Source organism: Aplysia californica, unplaced genomic scaffold, assembly GCF_000002075.1.
Source record: "Aplysia californica isolate F4 #8 unplaced genomic scaffold, AplCal3.0 scaffold00092, whole genome shotgun sequence".
In the NCBI taxonomy this organism is placed as follows: domain Eukaryota; kingdom Metazoa; phylum Mollusca; class Gastropoda; order Aplysiida; family Aplysiidae; genus Aplysia; species Aplysia californica.
In genome coordinates this window covers 425348-444760 of record NW_004797362.1, presented here as the reverse complement: position 1 = coordinate 444760, position 19413 = coordinate 425348, and the positions used below count along the sequence as shown (strand labels likewise).

At 40.7% G+C, this 19413-nt stretch overlaps 3 protein-coding genes across 4 annotated transcripts in view; 1 reads left to right on the top strand and 2 right to left on the bottom strand.

Annotated features, from left to right (window-relative positions):
* Nucleotides 1-875, bottom strand: part of LOC101846871 (mitochondrial amidoxime-reducing component 1) — a 20272-nt gene extending 19397 nt beyond the window's left edge. The window contains exon 1 of the mRNA XM_013080591.2: nt 854-875. The gene's annotated coding sequence lies outside the window, so the exon portion shown is untranslated. The remainder of the gene's footprint in view (nt 1-853) is intronic.
* A 433-nt stretch (nt 876-1308) lies between these two features.
* On the top strand, nt 1309-13031 carry LOC101860086 (transmembrane protein 70 homolog, mitochondrial). Of its 2 annotated transcripts, none has more exons than XM_005094946.3 (2): nt 1309-1503; nt 11930-13031. In XM_005094946.3, exon 2 carries the CDS (start codon nt 11940-11942, stop codon nt 12672-12674), a length of 735 nt encoding a protein of 244 aa, XP_005095003.1. In that variant the 5' UTR covers nt 1309-1503; nt 11930-11939; the 3' UTR covers nt 12675-13031. The 2 variants fall into 2 exon arrangements, with proteins under 2 accessions (XP_005095003.1, XP_035824751.1); XM_035968858.1 differs by lacking the exon at nt 1309-1503 and adding an exon at nt 1553-1681.
* Nucleotides 10546-11602, bottom strand: LOC106011339. Its single transcript, XM_013080577.1, has 2 exons — nt 11461-11602; nt 10546-11150 (listed from the first exon to the last, which is right to left on the bottom strand). The coding sequence occupies exons 1-2, from the start codon at nt 11600-11602 to the stop codon at nt 10546-10548; spliced, it is 747 nt and encodes a 248-aa protein (XP_012936031.1).
* Nucleotides 13032-19413: the final 6382 nt, after the last annotated feature.

Genomic DNA, 19413 nt, shown 5'->3' with positions numbered 1-19413 from the left:
TCCCGGCTTCTTTCTTCTTTACGGCAATTTTAGCGCGCTTTATTGTCTTTGCGTTTACCGTGTTTCAACTTCAAGCATCAGCGTTTTTACTGTTCTGAACATCAACGATGTAAGCGATCTTCCATCACCAGAGCATGGCTAATGTGCTGCAGTTAGCCGCAAGTGTGAAACTTTAACGTGCGAAACACATCGATACGGATAATAGGACAAGCCACTGACCCAACATGTTGTTTCTCATGTGGTAACTCCAAAGATCGTGTAGTGTGTAGTGTAGTACAGAGAATCTTTGGCAACTCCGCTGTCTTCTAAAAAATAGTCTGTGTGTATCCCCAAAGACCGTGTCTACATGGTCTTTGGTATCCCAGGATGTGATGAAATCACATTAAATACTAGATCTAAAATAAGCAGCCAATCAGGCAGATGCGTCATTCTACATTTATTTAGCCGCAATACTGTATTGTGAAGGGAGGCATCATCGTCAACACACTCGACTCAATCAAATTTACCAACAAGTTTTAGTTCCAATTGGGGGTGGGAACTCCCGAAAAGGGCCATTCTTTTCTTGAATTTGATTTTCTGGCAATTCAGGGTCTCTGGCATTCTGCTTTGGATTTGGACTTTTAAACGAATGAAACTACCAAATCACCTGAATCGGCGCTAGCTCTGCTACAACGCGTGTAGAATCTATATTCTAGATCAACTCTACATCTAGAGTTAGATCTAGACCTCGTTAATTGAATTTAAATTAGAATCAGAACACTGTACACTGTCGCACTGACAGTCGTATAAAGGCTATGGCTATAGACTAGATCTAGATCTAGATATCTATATTTTTTCTAGAATCTAGACTTACCTGCTGAGCCAGACTACGCTATTATTCAGCCTTTTTTCTGTGTGCACTCTAACTCTAGATTCTAGATGCACATTCTATACACATACTTACTTAGGCCTAGCCTACACTCCACGCCACCTGCAATGGTCCTGCAACTGCAAGCACAACAATTAAAATAAAAAAATTGACAAGCCTTGCAGTACTTAGCCTAGATTAGGCCTGGTCATAGAGTTTTATCCCCTTTTATACTATAGTGTACATCTATGGGCCTGGCCTATACCTTTAGTGTCAAGTGTCAAGTGTCAAGTCAAGGCGCAATGCTCATTGCTCAATGCACTGACACAGCGCGCATATTATTTGGCGTGCAGTGTGCGGTGTCTTTAAGTTCCCAACTCCCAACTTGCCTCTTCAATAAAATCTGGGAATATCCTCGGCCTTCACCAGAGTTACCAAGTAAACTTTTGGCGAAAAAGAGCACCGCCCTTCTCTGTGTGTTTGGGAGACTGTGGAAGTCGAGGAAAGAACAATTATATTGAGAGTGGCTTTAGAATTTAGAAAGTAGAGAAGTGTAAGAAGACCATTGGCACAAATAGAAAGAATTTTATTATCCCAAAGTAGAAAGCCGCTCAGGATGTATTGATCAGTATTACTGATCCTTGAAAATCACAAGTGTAAGTTCATAATTTTGTTATTGAGACCTTTTTGGTTGATCTTTTTACACACTATCATCATCAGGGAGGAGATCCTCAGCCTCAGAGGGCCGGCACTTACCGTGACAAGGTCAACTGAGCAAGCTATATATACAAGAGTTGGTGCACTTAGAGAATTCAATTGATGACTTATATTTTGGTAAATTTGATGACTTATCGAGCTAACTTTTTAGAGCAACATTGAAGCACATTTGACAGCTCCAGTCAAGGACAATTTAATTCGAGTTACCGTGTGGAATCCGCCCAATAAATTCCAACAAAAGGGGGTGCAGGTTCTCCCCCTCCTGCTAAAGCCACAAACATTATAGGCCACCTCTATTCTCACCCGCTGCGCGTTCACCAAATTTTGCGTTCACCCTAAACCACAGAATTCTACACTGTGATAACAGAAAAATTGTAGAATTCTGTGCCGTGAACAAACGTTCCATTACAACTGTAGCCTACTAAAAGAGTACAATTTTGTCTGTGGGTAGGGTAGAGGGTGCATATTTCGACACCCCTTCTGGCAGGTCTGAGACTGCTGCTGTGTTCATTGGTCTGTGTAGTCGGATAAAATCAATTGAGCGGCGAGGTTCTGTCACCAGATGGTGGAGAAACCTCTTAGAAACTGTTTGTTGTATAAAACAAGTGAATGTGCCTGTCAAGTTGATTGTAACCCTCTCTTAAAGTGTGTGGGGTGCGTAATTCAAAATTTCGACACCCCTTGTTCTAATTCCGACACCCCTGTGAGGGGAACTTCGACACCGGTTGTTCCAATTACGACACCACTGTGGGGAAATGCGACACCCAAGGCCCGGACTGGCCCAGTGCTGTAGTTAGGCCTAGGCCTAGGCTAGGCTAGGCCTAGGCTAGGCTTGGGTCCAGGAGGTCGTGGGTTCGATCCTCGGCATTTCAGTATTAGCATTTCTTTTCTGCTTGACACACGGCATTAATTTCATTAAAGGAAAAGTAGTTGGTCTGTCGTTTGGCTAGTATACACTGACTGAGTGAGGCAAACATATTGCCCTGTCCTTTCACCTGATTGTGGTTTCGCTGCATCATCAAATATCCACAATATTATTATCACTACAATTATCATAATTATTAACATAACCATCAGCGACAGCAGCATCACTGACCTCAACATCAGTAACAGCTGCAACAACTGAATTAGTATTAGTTCATTACCATGATCATCACCAGCACCAGCATTGCCCTACCATCTTCATCATCACCATCACCATCATGTCATCATCTTTATCACCACCGCTACCACCAGCATCATCGTTACTAGGCCTATCACCCGCATCATCATCTCCACCACCATAACTGTAGAGCCCAAGGTAGTGCTAGTTTAGTAAAATCATTGAACAAGAAACAAGGCGTAAATCATCAAAATTTATTACTCTGGAATTCAGTGCAACACATGCTGCCCTCGCTGAATTCCTATCATTAGGCTACCAGGTGCAAAAGAACCCTATAAAAGTATTAAAAAGGAACAAAATAAAAATCAACAACAAAATGAAACAAAACAAACAAATTTGACTTCTCAAGTTCAGTAGACTCATCTGAGTCATCTGCTGCTGCTGCTCCTATGCTGCTGCTGATGTTGCATTTATTCCTGCTGGTGCTGTTGCATCTGTTGTTGTTGCATCTGTTGTTGTTGCATCTATTGTTGTTGCATCTGTTGTTGTTGCATCTGTTGTTGTTGCATCTGTTGTTGTTGCATCTGTTGTTGTTGCATCTGTTGTTGTTGCATCTGTTGTTGTTGCATCTGTTGTTATTGCTGCTGCTGTGGTTCTTGTTGTTGCTGCTGCTGTGGTTCTTGTTGTTGCTGCTGCTGTGGTTCTTGTTGTTGCTGCACTGCTGTGGTTCTTGTTGTTGCTGCTGCTGTGGTTCTTGTTGTTGCTGCTGCTGTGGTTCTTGTTGTTGCTGCTGCTGTGGTTCTTGTTGTTGCTGCTGCTGTGGTTCTTGTTGTTGCTGCTGCATTTGTTTCCACTGCTGCTGTTGTTACTGTTGCTGCTCTTGTTGGTCTTGTTGCTGCTGCTGTTGCTGCAGCTGCTGCATCTGCTGTTGCTGTTGCTGCATCTGCTGCACACACACACACACACACACACACACACACACACACACACACACACACATACACACACTCATACACACACAAACACACACACACACACACACACATACACACACTCATACACACACAAACACACACACACACACACACATACACACTCACGAACACATAACACGCACACATGTACACACATATGTACGCCAAACACAGACACACGCACACACACACACACAAACACGCACATACGCGCACACACACATCTACTTGCTTATCACACGCACACGCTTACACATCGTCACGAAATGAGCAAAAAATAATATTCACACTGCAATTCACAAAATACATAAATGGATACATAGTCATATACATAACATTGTATTGAAAATGAATCTACTGACATAGTGTCGAAATAACCCACAGGGGGTGTCGACATTACCACCAGGGGTGTCGAAATAGCAGCATGGGGTGTCGAATTATTGACAGAAGGGGTGTCGTAATTCTGAGAGTGGCATTTTTTGATGTGGGGAAATTCGACACTTTTTGAGCACATATTTAACCAGTTTAAAGCAATAAAATCTATCAAATTTTGTTGAAAACAGCAATTTTAATCATCTAATATTCATTTAGTACATTCATTTATCACATACAGCCTTTTACACAAGAAATAGGACTTGTTTACTCAACTTGTGATATTGCTGCTTTAGAAACACGGAGCTTGAAAACGTTCGAAATTGGACGCGCAAAAGAGCGGTGTCACTTCTTGGGGGTTTATGGGAAAACTATTACACCTATATTTAGAAATGACGCACATAATTAAAAAAAGATAGTTCGGCTGCCGGTTAAAAATAGACCCGCGCGCATAAGTTGTAGTATTTCCGCACCGTTCGTTGTTTTTGGAGTGCACCCCACGAGGGGTGTCGGAATAGCACACAGTGTCGGAATATGCACCCTCTACCCTAGTGGAGAGAGAAAGAGAGAGAGGAGTAGCGTGAGAATTTCCGGGCAAAACAAAATGGCGACCCGAGCATTTGCCAAAAGGTGGGATACCTGGGTGTGACAAATGAGGTCCAAAATCAACTTTATGTAATAATTCTTTAATCACCCATATTGTATAGCCTAATGATTGCTCTTTCAGGCTCAGTAACTGCCAAAGCTGTATATGCAAGGGTCTTGGTGTAATTCTGACTTGAATGACGGAAATAGCAAAAAGTTCGTTCATAACAATGATGACACAAATTTATGAATACTCAACAAAGTTCCTTTCTTCAGCTAGGCTGATGTTATATTTTGAGACATAGCAAATAACTTCCAAAACTACATAGAATTGACAATTTATAAAAATCTTTTATTAATTTTTGATAAAATTACTTTTTTGTGTCATAATAGTTATGAACGAACAATAAGTGACCAAAATACTATCAATTATATCAAGTTTCATCGACTAGAATTGTCTAAAATAACACTCAATTGACTAATTATAGTCAAGTGATAAATGAAAGACCATTAAACAGCTATTTTTAAACGCAGACTGGTCTTAAGGCATATTATGCATAAATTTAAGGCCGGCACTATTTCTCCGAACGTTCGGGAAAATAAAGCTAGGCACTATTTCTCCGAACGTTCGGGAAAATAAAGCTAGGCACTATTTCTCCGAACGTTCGGGAAAATAAAGCTGGGCACTATTTCTCCGAACACTCTGAAATCACGTCCTTTCCCGCAAATTTCGGATATTATATAGATCTATAATTATAGTATAGGCCTACCAAAGATTGTTCGTATACAATATGGTTCAAGCGGTCCAAAAAATGTCCGCAGTAAATATTTATATAAAAAGAATGCTACAATTCCAAACAGTTTTTCGCTACAGATATGACGAGTTGCCTATGAAGGGTGCTGCTCTTAAACGTAATGTGTTGTGTTCACTCGTGTGCTGTCTAGATCTAGATCTAGATCTACGGAGGGTTATTGATAACGACACATAGAACTATTAGAACTGGCATCTGCGGTGGTCACTGCCACGACCAATAATGTACCGACACTGGCAGGCCCCTTAAGGTGTGTGATTCCATAATTTACATGTAATATCCTCTCCTTTAAAAAAAAAAAAAATTACTCACATTTAGGGTTAAAACAGCCAATCTTCTTCGGACAGGTGGACACACGCCCTCATTTGTTAATGTTTGTTGTTTATCATGGGCGGTTCTAATTTTGATTTCATTCTGTTGTGAAACCTTTCTTTTTCACGTTTTTACACTCATCTAAAAATCTCTAGACTAGCTCTTGAAAATTGAAATAAATATAGACCCAAAAATTTGTTCCTGTGTGTGTGTGTGTGTGTGTGTGTGTGTGTGTGTGTGTGTGTGTGTGTGTATGTGCGTGTGTGAGTGTGTCTGTGTGTGATAGTAAGTGTGTAAGTGGAGAGTGAGTGTGTGTGTGTTTGTTTTTCGGGCTTTATTTCAGCCTTCATTCAGTAACAGTTCAAAGTATACAAAAATAGAAACACAGGATCCATTCACTCCAGGGCTCACGAGTCGTTCATCTTTTTCAGTTTCACTCATTCATTCAATTCCCGTGTTCTCTCCCGCGGCTCATCCCCGTCCGCATGGCTTTCACACCCCACCCCCTCCCTCCAGGCATACACAAAGAAAATCTCACTCATTCCCTTGCACCCTGCGAACCATGGACAATAATATAGGCAAAACACTGCCTAAGCTGCATTATTTTCGTTCGTGAGCTGTGGACCAGGCCAGGGGGGTCGGTGTCGTCGTCTTGTAGTTGCTGTCGGGTGTGGATACACTTGCACATTCTTCCTTTAACCCGCTCTTTCACTCACACTGTCTCTCCTTCCACAGCTCAGCTCGTCATACGTTCAAAAGTTGTCCATTGGTCATGTTTGTTTAATTAGTGTGTGTATAAGTTTGTGTGTGTACATGTGCATGATGGTGGTGGGTTTTACTGAAGGTTGTCTGTAGGCGGGCTTTCCATGCGGTGTTCCTTCCCCCAGACCAGAGGCAAAATGAAAGTTGGCGCCGAACTCTCGCAATAAATAGGCAAAACATCACGAGACCGGAAGCCGGAAACCGTTCGGAGAAATAAAGATGGGCACTATTTCTCCGAACGTTCGGAGAAATAGTCACTTCGTAAATTTAAAGTTCGTTCATAACCATTATGACACACTGTTTCGTTCATAACTATTATGACAAATTTTACTTTTGGCCCCTAAAATTTACTTATATTGTTCTGTCTTTCACATAAAACGGTTTTCATTTATGAGGCTTTCCTTAAAATGATAGATTCCTCTATGTAGGGAGAATTCAAAGTTTATATTTCCTGAAAAACCCTTAGAATACCTTTAAAATGGTTCGTTCATAACAATTATGACAAACTTCAATTTTGACCTAAAAATTTACTCATTTTGATCTGTCATTCATTTTTTTAAACTTTTATTAAATGAAACTCTCCTCATAATATGTATCTCTGTACATGTTTTTAAAGTTTGTTAACACTGAAAAGCCCTCAAAATATATAAAATGGACTATAAATAGTTCGTTCATAACCATTACTACAAAAGTATAATACTAATTAAAATCCACACCCATACACTTATGATAAAAATCAAAATATCAGAATGTATACAAGGTCTATTCTGTCCTTTAGTTGGGTTAAAGTTAAAAATACATCCCAAAACAACTGTAAATTACATGGAATTAGGTTTCGTTCACAACCGTTATGACACACTGTTTCGTTCATAACTATTATGACAAATTTTACTTTGGGCCCAAAAAATTAACTTATTGTTCTGTCATTCACATAAAATTGTTTTAATTTATGAGACTCTCCTCAAAATAAGGTTATATGTTGGAAGAATTCAAAGTTTAATCACTGAAAAACCCTTAGAATACCTTTAATTGTTCGTTCATAACTATTATGACAAACTTCAGTTTTGACCTAAAAATTAATATTTTGACCTGTCATTTACTTTAAAATTTCATATTAAATGAAAGTTTCCTCATAATATGTATCTGTGTACATGTTTTTAATGTTTATCAACTCTGTAAAGCCCTCAGAGTACAATATGTAGTTCGTTCATAACCATTACTACAAAAGTAAAATACTAATTAAAATCCAGACCCATACACTTATCATAAAAATCAAAATATCAGAATATAAGCAAGGTCTGATACATCCTCAAGTTGGGTTAAAATTAAAAATACATCCCAAAACAACTGTAAATTACATGGAATAAGGTTTCGTTCATAACCATTATGACACACTGTCACGTTCATAACATGATGACAATCCATTATGACAAGCATATTTTTGCCTCTTCTTCGCTTCTCTTTTGAATCATCAGCACGATACTCTTCCATGTTCATTCCACCATATAAAAGGATGTTGTGATAGTGGGAAGTCCCTCACATGATATTTTGCAGAAATATCATAAAGTGTTTGTTCATAACATCATTATGACAAACCTGGATTATCTCAATCAAAGTCATATTTAAGCAAAACCATGCGATGGAGCGGAAAATTACCCTTCTGATGGATCAATGTCAAACCAATATTTAATACCGGTCATTTCCCAGGATGATATGTTTAACGATTTGGGTTTTCTAGACCTTGGAAAGTCTGATGATGTAATTATGACACGAGTTATGAACGAACTTATAAATTTTACTCAGCAATAACATCATTAATATAAAAAAATAAAACCCTTTTAATGGACACACGCTGTTATGATGGTGTATACAAACTATTTTCAATGTTTGAATGCACTACTGTTTGATAGTTTAAGATTAACAATATTCTGTATTTAACATACAATTACGTGTGCACTCAGGATGAGTAAAAAATGCCCTATTTTTAGTACTATTATCTTTCTATGTAGAGATATAAGATGCACACATCAATCCACTTGCTCATGCAGCTTGACCAACTTATTTCCTTGCCATATGCATAAAGTTTTCAGAAGAAAACATATTTTACCATGAGTAGTGGTTGATTAAAAAAGTCCTCATGCAAACACCCCCACCTTTTGGCAAAAGCTCACCCGCGTAGTTCGGCTCGATTCGAAAAGTTAAATAGCCGTAGCATCTTTGTAGACAACCAAATTAATTTACTTTTGTGTTTTAACATAATTTTTTAACTTTGTTTTGGTCAATTTGATCGTCCACACCGATAGACAGTATTCAGAAAGAGAGAGAGAGAAGAGGGGAGGAGTTGATCTTGCGAGAACTTCTGGGCGGGTGAGAATAGCCACTTTCAACATTATAATACTTTTACAAACGAAGTATTATATTTATACAGACCCGGTAACCGGGAACAAAGTCAGGAAGTATACAGACCCGGTAGCGGAAATCTTTTGTGATTTTGGAAAGTTTCAGTACCCAGACCTGGTAGAGTGTGTGTGTGTGAGAGAGAGAAAAGGGGGTAGAGAACAGGGGGAAGTGTTAGCCCAGTTGACAGGGAGATGAGAGAAAGTTAAAGGAAGATAGCAGTAGGAGGGGGAGAAAGAAAGACAGAGACAAACAAAGAGAAAGAGAAGGCGAGCGATACACAGAGGAAAGACAAAGAGAGAAAGAGAAGGGGGAGAGATCGAGAGACAGAAAACAGAAATAGAGAGGGTGGCTGCTCGATTGAAATTTTATGACATTGTTCTTTGCTTCAAATTGTTAAATTGATTCCTTCAACTTCAACTCCAAAACGGAGGAAAAACGATCGTTCATCGAAAAGACTCAGCAATCTTTATTTAGATCTAGGCCTTGAAACTAGATTTCTATGATTATGTGTTTGTCTAGATGATCTAGACCTAGGCCATAAATCTAGAAGAGCCTAGTAGGTCTACCCCAAGGAGGTCGTTGGTATACCCTGAGCCAAGATCAAGAGGGCGCTGAAACTTTCCGAAATTACAAAAGATTTCTCCTACCGGGTCTGTATACTTCGAGACTTTGTTCCCGGTTTCCGGGTCTGTATACACTCCCTTAAATTACAAAATGCTTAAAAATACTGAACCAAACTTTTAAAAAAATATATATATATATATAGAGTAGAGGCGGTAGTCCGCGCTACCCTCAACCTAAGATAAGGTCACCTTGCCAGTCCCCGTTGAGAGGGAATGTAACCCCTCAATGACTGATGAAAAGTAAATTTCTTCTTTTATCGTCGGTCCAGCGAGCTATGCCTGCTTTGTTTGTCCTTCTCTCTCAGTAGTAGTGGTTTTTGTACAGTGTGACAAAGTGAGGACGGGTGTGTGCGACAGTCAGCGGGGATGCGCGCTCCTGTCGGAGGGTGAAGCGTTTTATGGAGGGGCTGCGCACTAGGATAGGGCGGGTTTTGCAACATGTCCTAACAACTTATTATTATGAATCTTAGGCTAACGAAATGATTATATTATTTTTTTACTCACGAAGGAGGAAATATTCTTACAAATTACACAAAAGTTAGTTACAAGTGACACTCATGAGAAAGAATTTTTAAAATTACTGAAGCAAACACTTACACTGTAAACAGTAATCTGTTAGTGAGTCTAGATAACTCTGAAAATCATGAATTAAATATAAGGACTGAAAAGAAGAGCTACATGTGGATCTAAGTGCACATGGATGAACAAAGATATATTGTTCACACTAATTGTATGAAACAAATTGGGATGGGGAGATTAGCCTACACAGCAAAAGAGCTCGATGTCCCTGGCATCCAGGTCTTCCTGGGTCTTGTCCTTCAGGTCCCTCTGATTCTGTTTGACACAGTTGGCGTGCCACCTCTTGTCACAAAGCATGCACTGGGTGCGCACTACTTGTCTTACGGAGGTGGCTCCACACCCAGCACAGTCGACTGTAATGTCCTTTCAGTCGTCAGAGCTGTCGTCATACATCGGCTCTTCTCCTGAGTTAGAGGAATCTTGATCTATTTCTTCTTCTGTGAGGCCACAACCAAAGCATTCATTTCCTTCTGAATTCTCCTCTTCTTAAAATCCTTCTCTTTCTCCTTCTTTGCCTCTTCTCTTTTTGGCGTTCCTTCTTGTCTTCAGCTTGTCCTAGCCGTTCCATCTTTCTCTGCTCCCTTTGCTTCTTTCTCTCTTCCTTCTGCTGTTCTTCTTCCGCCTTCCTCTTCTTTGTGAGTATCATCGCTTTCTGGTCATTTCTACTGATGGACAGTGGCACAGGTGGCTGAGGTCTTTTAATGGTCTTATTCTTCAAACATGGCAGCAATGTGAGCACCTTGTCAATGGTCATCTGCTTGGAGGGGATCTGATGTTCCAGGGCTCTCGCTGATGGCTGGGGGAGCGGAGGAGCCAGTTGTTCAATAGTGTCCGTCAGGTTGGACCACACATTGTAGTCGGGGTCGATCTTGAGGTCATATCCAGTGTCATACTTCTTGAGGTACAGGTCCACCTTCTCCTCCCCAAGCTTAAAGATAATGGAGAATATTTCTTTGAGTCGATGACGGCGAGTTTGTGATGTTGTGGATAGCTCAGAGGCAGAAGAGGTGGATGGGGCAGAGGCAGACGAAGTGGGTGACAAGTGGAGGGTAGGGGCAGGGGACCCTGCAAAGGTGCAGCTGGGTTCAGCTTGTCACTTGTGAGGACAACGTCAGGGTTGTAAAGAAACCGCCGTGACTTGGTGAATGCCCTCATGGCTGTTTCCAGGCTGAGCTGCTGTTGTCCAGGCCTTCAATTCAGGACGCCGGCAAACGTCCTCAGTGTGACAGATTCCATGGTTTCAGTCATGAACTTCCTTACCCCCTCTTGCCACGCTGGCGTGATGGCCCTGAAGAGCGCCTGGTCCAGAGGCTGTGTCAGGTGGCTAGTGTGGGGCTTGAGGCAATATATAATATTGTGACTTTGCTCAACATACCGGTATCGTTTATCAATCCCTTGACCTCAGTTAAAGGAGGGCAGAGAAGCAGGTGGATGAGGAGATTTGTTACTGAGCTAGTATGAATTTTCAACCTTTCAATTTTTTCATCTGTGCCGTATGTTGCATTGCATTTGTACATCATGTACAAAAGGGTAATGATAATTTTTGGCAGTGTTTTCTCCTCTCAAGGAACCGGTTGGTGATCCTGTCTGCTCCTGAAGTGAATGACAGAGATGATGTTAGGTGAATGGTTAAAATAAAGGTATCATTCAGCATACTAATACTCACAGTATAATCTATATATATGTAAAAGAAATGTTTTCCTTTATATTATAATAAAAATTACTTTGTCTGAAATATAATTTGCATACCCACTTTACATTATATTTTTTTGTTTTGTTTGTATAAAAAAGGCCTACATGTACACCCTATTTTTAAAACCATTCTTTTGTGCATTTTGTTTCAGAGACCCAGACATGGCCATGTTCCTCAGGAAATTCCCTTGTCACTTGGTGACAACGAGGTCATCAGTGAAGAATGTGTTTGAAAAGTTATGTCTTCCGTCAGCTGCAAAACTTCCGAGTTTAGACTTCAGCCCGGAGGTATCAACACGTAGAACTTTTTCTGCTCTTAACAGACGAACCTGGGATGTCCAGAGTTTGTCTACAAATGCCAAGTCTTTTGCGAGTCAAGACACTGCAGTGAAAGATGATCGTGGTTATCTTGTCTACCAAGGTCGTGTGGGTCATTTATTCAAAGCACTGAAAATATTTTCTTTGACAACAAGTGGCATTGGTTTAGGTATCCAGCCCTATCTTATCATGACATACCAGGACATGCCTCTGAGTGCAGCCATTCCGTTCTTCGGAGCAGTCAATGGATTCATCTTCATGAACCCAATTCTCATTCATTTTGTAGCCAAGAAGTATGTCTCAGAACTGTATTTCAACCCTGAGACTAAGGTATTCACTGCCATGCTTTTCACATTTTTTGCAAGGCGAGTGCCTTTCACCTTCACGGCTGCCGATGTTGAGGTGCCCGATGTTCCAGGTGTGTTTTCTATGTTCACTGCCAAGGGACGCCCTTTATTTGCACACGAAGGTGATTTTACTAGTCTTCAAGTGTACAAACATCTGATGGGCTTTGATCGACCTCTCGACCTCACATATGATGCTGTGCCAGAAGAAAAGAAGGATAATAAGCATGAATAGGCTGAACTGTTATTATATTATTTGTGATTAATTGTTATTTGGCATGTAGCATCTCTTGGTGTGATTCTTGTTAAATGAGCTCTTTCCTCAAGTATGGTATGGTATGCTTGGCATATGTGTAAGTGTAAGCTGTTGAAGCAGATTCAAACTGGTACAATTTGTGAACTCTTTAAAAAGACATGGTCTAGTGAACGTGACATTTGATTTTGAGTCAGGGAACAAGGGAATTTCATTTTGTACGAGTTTGTGATTTCAAAATCAAAGTCGAAGTGGTGTGAAATGTGTCCATAGCTCTGTAGGCTACTGTATGTTACGGAAAATAAAAATTTGTGTAAAATTAAAATGTATTTTCACCACAGTGTTGTAATTTTTGCTTTTTCACATGGGCTATCAAGGGATTTATTAATTTTTCTCTTTCAATCTTTTGTATGAGTGCCATAATAATAGGAATGAATGGTGAAAAATGTGTCTCTGACAAAAAAGTAGGCTACTGTGTGCTTGATAAGAAATGTGGAATTCCTGAAGAAAGTAGATTATCACCATCATTGGCAGGTTTTCTGTCTTCCCTTTCCCTCGTAACTTCTGTTACCTGTGATTAGGGTGGAAGGTCCTACCTGTACAGATCTTACTTTTTCTTTTTTTACTCTTCCCAAGTTGTGTAGGTTTCTATTTCTGTCAACTGGTTTTGCATTTCCTACTCTCAATGAAGTCAATGTCTGTTTTCGTGATGATATCTTCTCATTATTATATGGGGTATTCAAAATGTCTCATCTTACATAGATGCACCATTAGCTCATCTGATTCATTTACAACGTTCTTGTAATTTACAGTGGAAACTTGATATAACAGGGATGGTGGGAGTAGAGAAATGGTCCTGTTATATCTGATCCCTGTTAAATCCGAAATGCAAGGAAATTGAGCATTTGTGGACTAATCTAGCTGTACTTATTCATGGGTAGTTTCACTAGCCGGAAGTACCCACGAACATGGGTTGTGGCACCGACTTTCTCCTTACGTCCTTAAACCACATCAGAAGAGCTTGGTCCACAGCATCTGCATCGGGTAGTCTCATCTTCTTTCGATCCAGAGCAAACTTATCATTGGAGTATGCTGCCACTATCTTCTCTCTATCCTTGATAATGGTGGGAATCGACCCTTGTGGAATGTCGAACTGACGACAAATTTCTGCCAGTGGAGCTTGCTTTTTGTCAACAGTCTGGATTATTTCATATTTTTTGTCAATTGAAAGGCATTTTCTCTAGCGCTTGACATCGTTGGTAACCATAATGAAAGAAGTAGGCTTAGATCTAGGCCGACCGTTCGTCTCTCTCTCTCTCTCTCTCTCTCTCTCTCTCTCTCTCTCTCTCTCTCTCTCTCTCTCTCTCTCTCTCTCTCTCTCTCTCTCTCTCTCTCTTTTTTTTTTTTTTTTTTTTACACGTTGTTAACTAGCCTTTGTCCCTGCTATAACCGGTTGGGCTCCGATGAGGACCTACTGTTATTGCCGATGACTTTTAATACATGTAGAGACAAAGAGTAGGAAAAACGGGGATTTTAAACATCCCTGTTATTACCGGATGCCTGTTATTACCGGATGCCTGTTATATGGTTTCCACTGTAGTTGTTTGGGCTGTTTTCATGGCTTACCACCCACTTGGCTCAGTCTTCTTATCAGAGAAATGGACTTTCAATGGGGAGATCCCACATAATCTTGGAGAGTACGGTACAATTTTGGGAGACGTTAAGTAAATGTGTATTGCTCTCTAATTGTTTCATTTTTTTGTGACTCATCAAGTGCATCATATGCTTGTAGTACTAGTAGTAGTAGCCAGTGCCTTCTATGTGAAGTCTGAGAGTTTTGGTGTTGAAGTTCTACCTAAGCTAAGATTAGTCTAGTGGCGTTGGTAGCCCAGTGGTTAGGCTACCGGACTCGTAATCGTGAGGTTGAGGGTTCGACAAGTCTCAGCTCGGTTCGACATTGTGTCCTTGGTGGAATAGACACTTTACACGAAATTCCCATTTGGCTCGGTCCTTTTGGATATGGTCAGAGGTCCCGCCTCTTAGTCTTAAATGACCCAATAATGTTGATAGAGGCGTTAAACCCATACCCATTTAAAAGATTAGATCTAGTCTACATTATACATCAGATTTTTTCCCATAATTTTAATGCTGACCGGCGACTGTTGTAATGGTGTTCTCTGTCGTTACACAAGGAGACGTAGGTGGTTGGTGGGTGCTCTGGTGTGGTTTACTCCTTATTTCCTATCAAAATAATCAAACATAATTGTCAATATCTCTCCTTTTTCCTTTTTGTGTTGTTACTCTCTTATGACGCCTCTAATCTTGGGTAGTCATGTGACCTAATTGTATTGGAAGTGCTTTTAGATTCTCTTATGTATGTGGGGGGTTGGTGGGTGCTCTGATGTGGTTTGGTTCTTCTTTCCTATCAAACATCTATCGTCCTTATCTCCCCCTCCTTCTTTTTTATGTTTGTTACTCTCTTGCAACACGACTTTAATCTTCTGGCGCTCATATGACCTTATGCAGTTGCTACCGCGTAAAATTAAAACCTCTAAAACTAAAACAAACAACTTTTGTATAGTGTATGAAAAACAAAGGAGACGTCAGTTCAATTCCCACACATGGAAGTAGAAGTTATTTTGTCCATATTTTATACCGCCTGCCTTGGGACTAGCATGAGTTGGTGTTGCAGCGGAGCTGGCGGTATAACGAGATGGCACCGTTTGTCATCTTGACAAGAGGTAGAGTGGTAGAGACTTATGAGACTAAAAAGACAAACTGCCACTTAGTACCACTCCCCAAGCCTGACAAGGACTAGAGTAAGATTGCTGCTTATCAAGCAATCACGATGAAAAATTGCGTGAGCAAGCTCTTAGAATTAGAAAAAGAGTTGGGGTACTCGATACTCGATTGCAAAGGAGCTAGAAAAGGAAGAGGCACTTTCAGTTCCAGAGACACTGGGTAGCGACAGAAGGGGGAAGGAAACGTGGATGAATGCTGCTGTCCTAGAATCAGATGTTTATAATGGGTTTGAAAGAGGCGAGGAGACTCTGATAGCAGCGCTTGACCTCGAGGATGCCTACAATAGGGTTGGGTACGATCTATGTCCTTTTGAGAACAATGACCAACCTGAAGATTATCCCACAACTCATGATATATGGGTGGGTGAGGCTTTACAGTTACTGAAGAAGAGAGTTGAAATGTGACTGGGAAACTGGACATCTAACTCATGAAACATCTCCCCGGGGTTGCCGCAGGATCGTCACTCTCACTAGTGTTATTCAACATTAATAAATATAAGTTGGAATCACTTCTGGACAACTGGAAGGCCTGAGGCGTGTTCTGAGCTTTGCGGATGATGTCCTTGTATTTTGTATGTACTGACATGGTAAGGACCGGAAAGAAGAAGCTAACGCGGTGCAACTGGAGCTGTATCAATTTGGGCAATGGTGTGTAGACCACAACGACAAGGCCTGTGTTGAATAATGATAACCACGCTGACGCAGTGAAAGTGAAAGCAGAGATGCCCATAGCCACAGTCACCGACAGGGTCCTGAAGAATAAGCACTCATTGGGATATATGTCTAGGTATCACCTTTTACAGATCAGTCTCAGGTAAAGATCACATAACCAGGATCAACCCAAGAGCCATAAAAGGTCTGACTGCACTAAAAACCATGGCTTGTAGCAGAATCCCGCAGAGAATTTTAGTATTTTAGCCATACGGCTCTTACTACATGATACATTGTACCAGACTCTTGTGCTGTCTGTGATAGACTATGGCCTCGGTCTCCTCACTTTGTCAACGTCGCAGCTGAAACGCCTTGAAAGAATTCAGAACGAAGGTACTATGCGGACTGTCCTCGGGTGCACAAGAGACACAGGCTATGCTTTATCTTCTTGGACCTCCTAGCCATGGTAGAACGTCACAAGATTGCTCGGGTGAAAGCGTATTGAGATAGTCAGCACCCACTGCATGACAAAGTGAGAAGAACTGTACACACACGTCTGCTTAGAGAGACTGAATGGATGAAAGGTAGCGACAACTTTGGCTAAATTATATAAAGTGCAAGACATGGTATCCGAAGGGGCAGCGCAAGGGTCAGCGTCACTGACACGCTTGGGCAGAATACTCAAGTGGTAGCAACCTCTGGCAGAGAATATCGAGAGTGGCCAGAGGGAGCAGCCAATGCCGAGGTACAGACGCTGATAGAGGAGAGCTGTGGACAGGGCAGGCATTTTCACAGATGGATCCGTAGAGCGTGGAGTCAAATCTGGATGGGCTTTCAGCGCCCGTGTAAACGGGGTCATACAGATAGAGCTGTCAGGCGCCACTTGTATAACCTCGTCCAGCATGTGCATGGAGATGAAAGCCATCACAGTATCACTGGAGTAAGATGACGGAGTATCAGTCTGCCATCCTTGTCACCGACTCGATGAGTACTCTCGAAAAAGTGGAGAAACACATGATGTATGCAGACTGGCGAGAGGCAATTCAAAGTAGCCGGCTCACAAGGATTGTATGGATCTTTAGTCCTGGTCATGCAGGAGTTCAAGGCACTGGACGTGCTGATGATAAGCTAGCCGACCAGGCTGAGATTGGCGGCACCATGCAATTAAAATTAAATCCACCTACAGTCATGGCATCATTGACAGCATGGTTCAACGACCACAGAGAGGATGAAGGCATCACATCCCACACAATGGAAAGTCTAAGGGAAGCTGGTGTCCCGAGAGGATCGGTCAGAGACAGCAACCTGCGTGGACTAGCCAGAAGAATATGTGAGGCGGCGTGGTGGAATCAGGCTCTCGGCAATTTTTGGGCATGTACGGTTATTGGTATCATCTTAAAGTTAAAGCTTATTCATTTGTCTTTATTTAGATGAAAAAAATATACATTTATCTTGAAAACAAGTCTAGATATTTGCGAAAGAAGAAGGTGGGGGTCACCTGTTTTCAGACGTGAAATTAGTGAGAAAATGGCCTCCAAAGATTATATATTTCCTTAGCTTAAGAGTCCGTGGTAACTGAAAATTTACATTTTTGTGCCTTTAATCAACGTTTTTCAGAAAAATCCACACAAAAATGAGTTGTTTAATGGGCATGAAAGGTGTTGATCCAAAAAACAAAAATTTGATAAAAATTTACAAACCTGCGGAAAAATGCAAGTTTCTTCACTTTGATTATTTTGACGAGAGCCTGATTCCACCACGCTGCCTCACATACCCATCCGGCTGATAACTGGCACGATCAGCAAGCAGACCCTTTCATGGATCTTGGAGAGGGGGGAGGAGCAGCTATGGCATTGTGCCGCCTGCAATGATGCTTATTCTCCAACCAAGTAAGTAAGTACTGGCAAATCTTAACCCATCTATGGTAAATCTGTACATGTATTGCACGATTGCCATGCGTAAGGAAAAAGTAGTGAGTCACCAATTACATAATGAAGCCTACAGCTCCAGCTGAACTTTACATTACAACTTATCATACATTATGAACATTTCTGCCGGGTCAATGGCAAGGTTGTGTCGCAAAACCCTGTAGACGCACATTTTAAAAAAGGCTGACTGTAAATTGTAAATACACGGTATACGTGTGAAGACCACACAGAAAGGGAGCTGGCAGTAAATACCTGTCCCCATTGGAATATGCGATTGAACCGCCGCATTTTTTCTAATAATTCAGCAACTTTTGCATAATTTTGGATTGCCTGCGTTTTTTCACGTTTTTAAATAAATTTTTCCCCAAAACATTTTAACGCCTCGTGATATGACTAAAGGGAAGTAATCGGAGTAATAAGTCTCATTTAAGTGACAAGATGGTTATTTCCCTTGTTGGGGATTTTTGTTCCTTGAGCATGTTCCATTTTTCTATCCATCAAAAGTTGTTCTCATGTCTGCTGATGTTTCATGTTTGACAGGTGTCCCTGGTTTTAATTATGTGCCAGCATCAGAGGTCCAGATGTCTTTTTTTTAAATTGTTAAAAATCATTTTTCTTTCCTCTCTACAGCTGAAAGTTACAGAGATTATACATGTATTTTTTGGTTGTTTTTTTTCTGACTGATGTGTATCTTTTCAAATACACAAAAAACTACTGATACTCATATGTTTTGTTTTCAATTCTTCTGTTCATAAATCTAAAACACGAAAACTCTTGTTGAAAAAGCGCAAAACGTGTCATGAATGGCGTAACGCTAACTTGCATAATTTTTACATAATTTTGCATTTGTCTTGCATAATTTGGCTATCTAAATTTGCAAAATTCTGCGGTGAGAGAAATACACGGTATACCGTAGAACGGTGTCCTTATAAAGACTGCACGGAGAGGGAGGGGGCTGGAAATAAAATATGATTATTGTTTAGCCTGCCAGAATTGTTGCTGTTTCAGTAATTGTATCCGGCACATGGCGTAGCGTACTGCTAAACTGTTCGTGTAGTAGGCCTAGATCTAAATAAACAATAATTGTACTTTTTGTACGTGGGCGAATAGAGATCCATTAAAAAAACACAACAAATCCTTTTAATGTTTCATGTTCAATGTTTGCAAAGTATAATAATACATGTAATAGATCTAGATATATATATATGTCAAATCGCTGGATTTTTTCTTTCTTTCTTTCTTTCTTTCTTTCTTCTTCTTCTTCTTCTTCTTCTTCTTCTTCTTCTTCTTCTTCTTCTTCTTCTTCTTCTTCTTCTTCTTCTTCTTCTTCTTCTTCTTTGT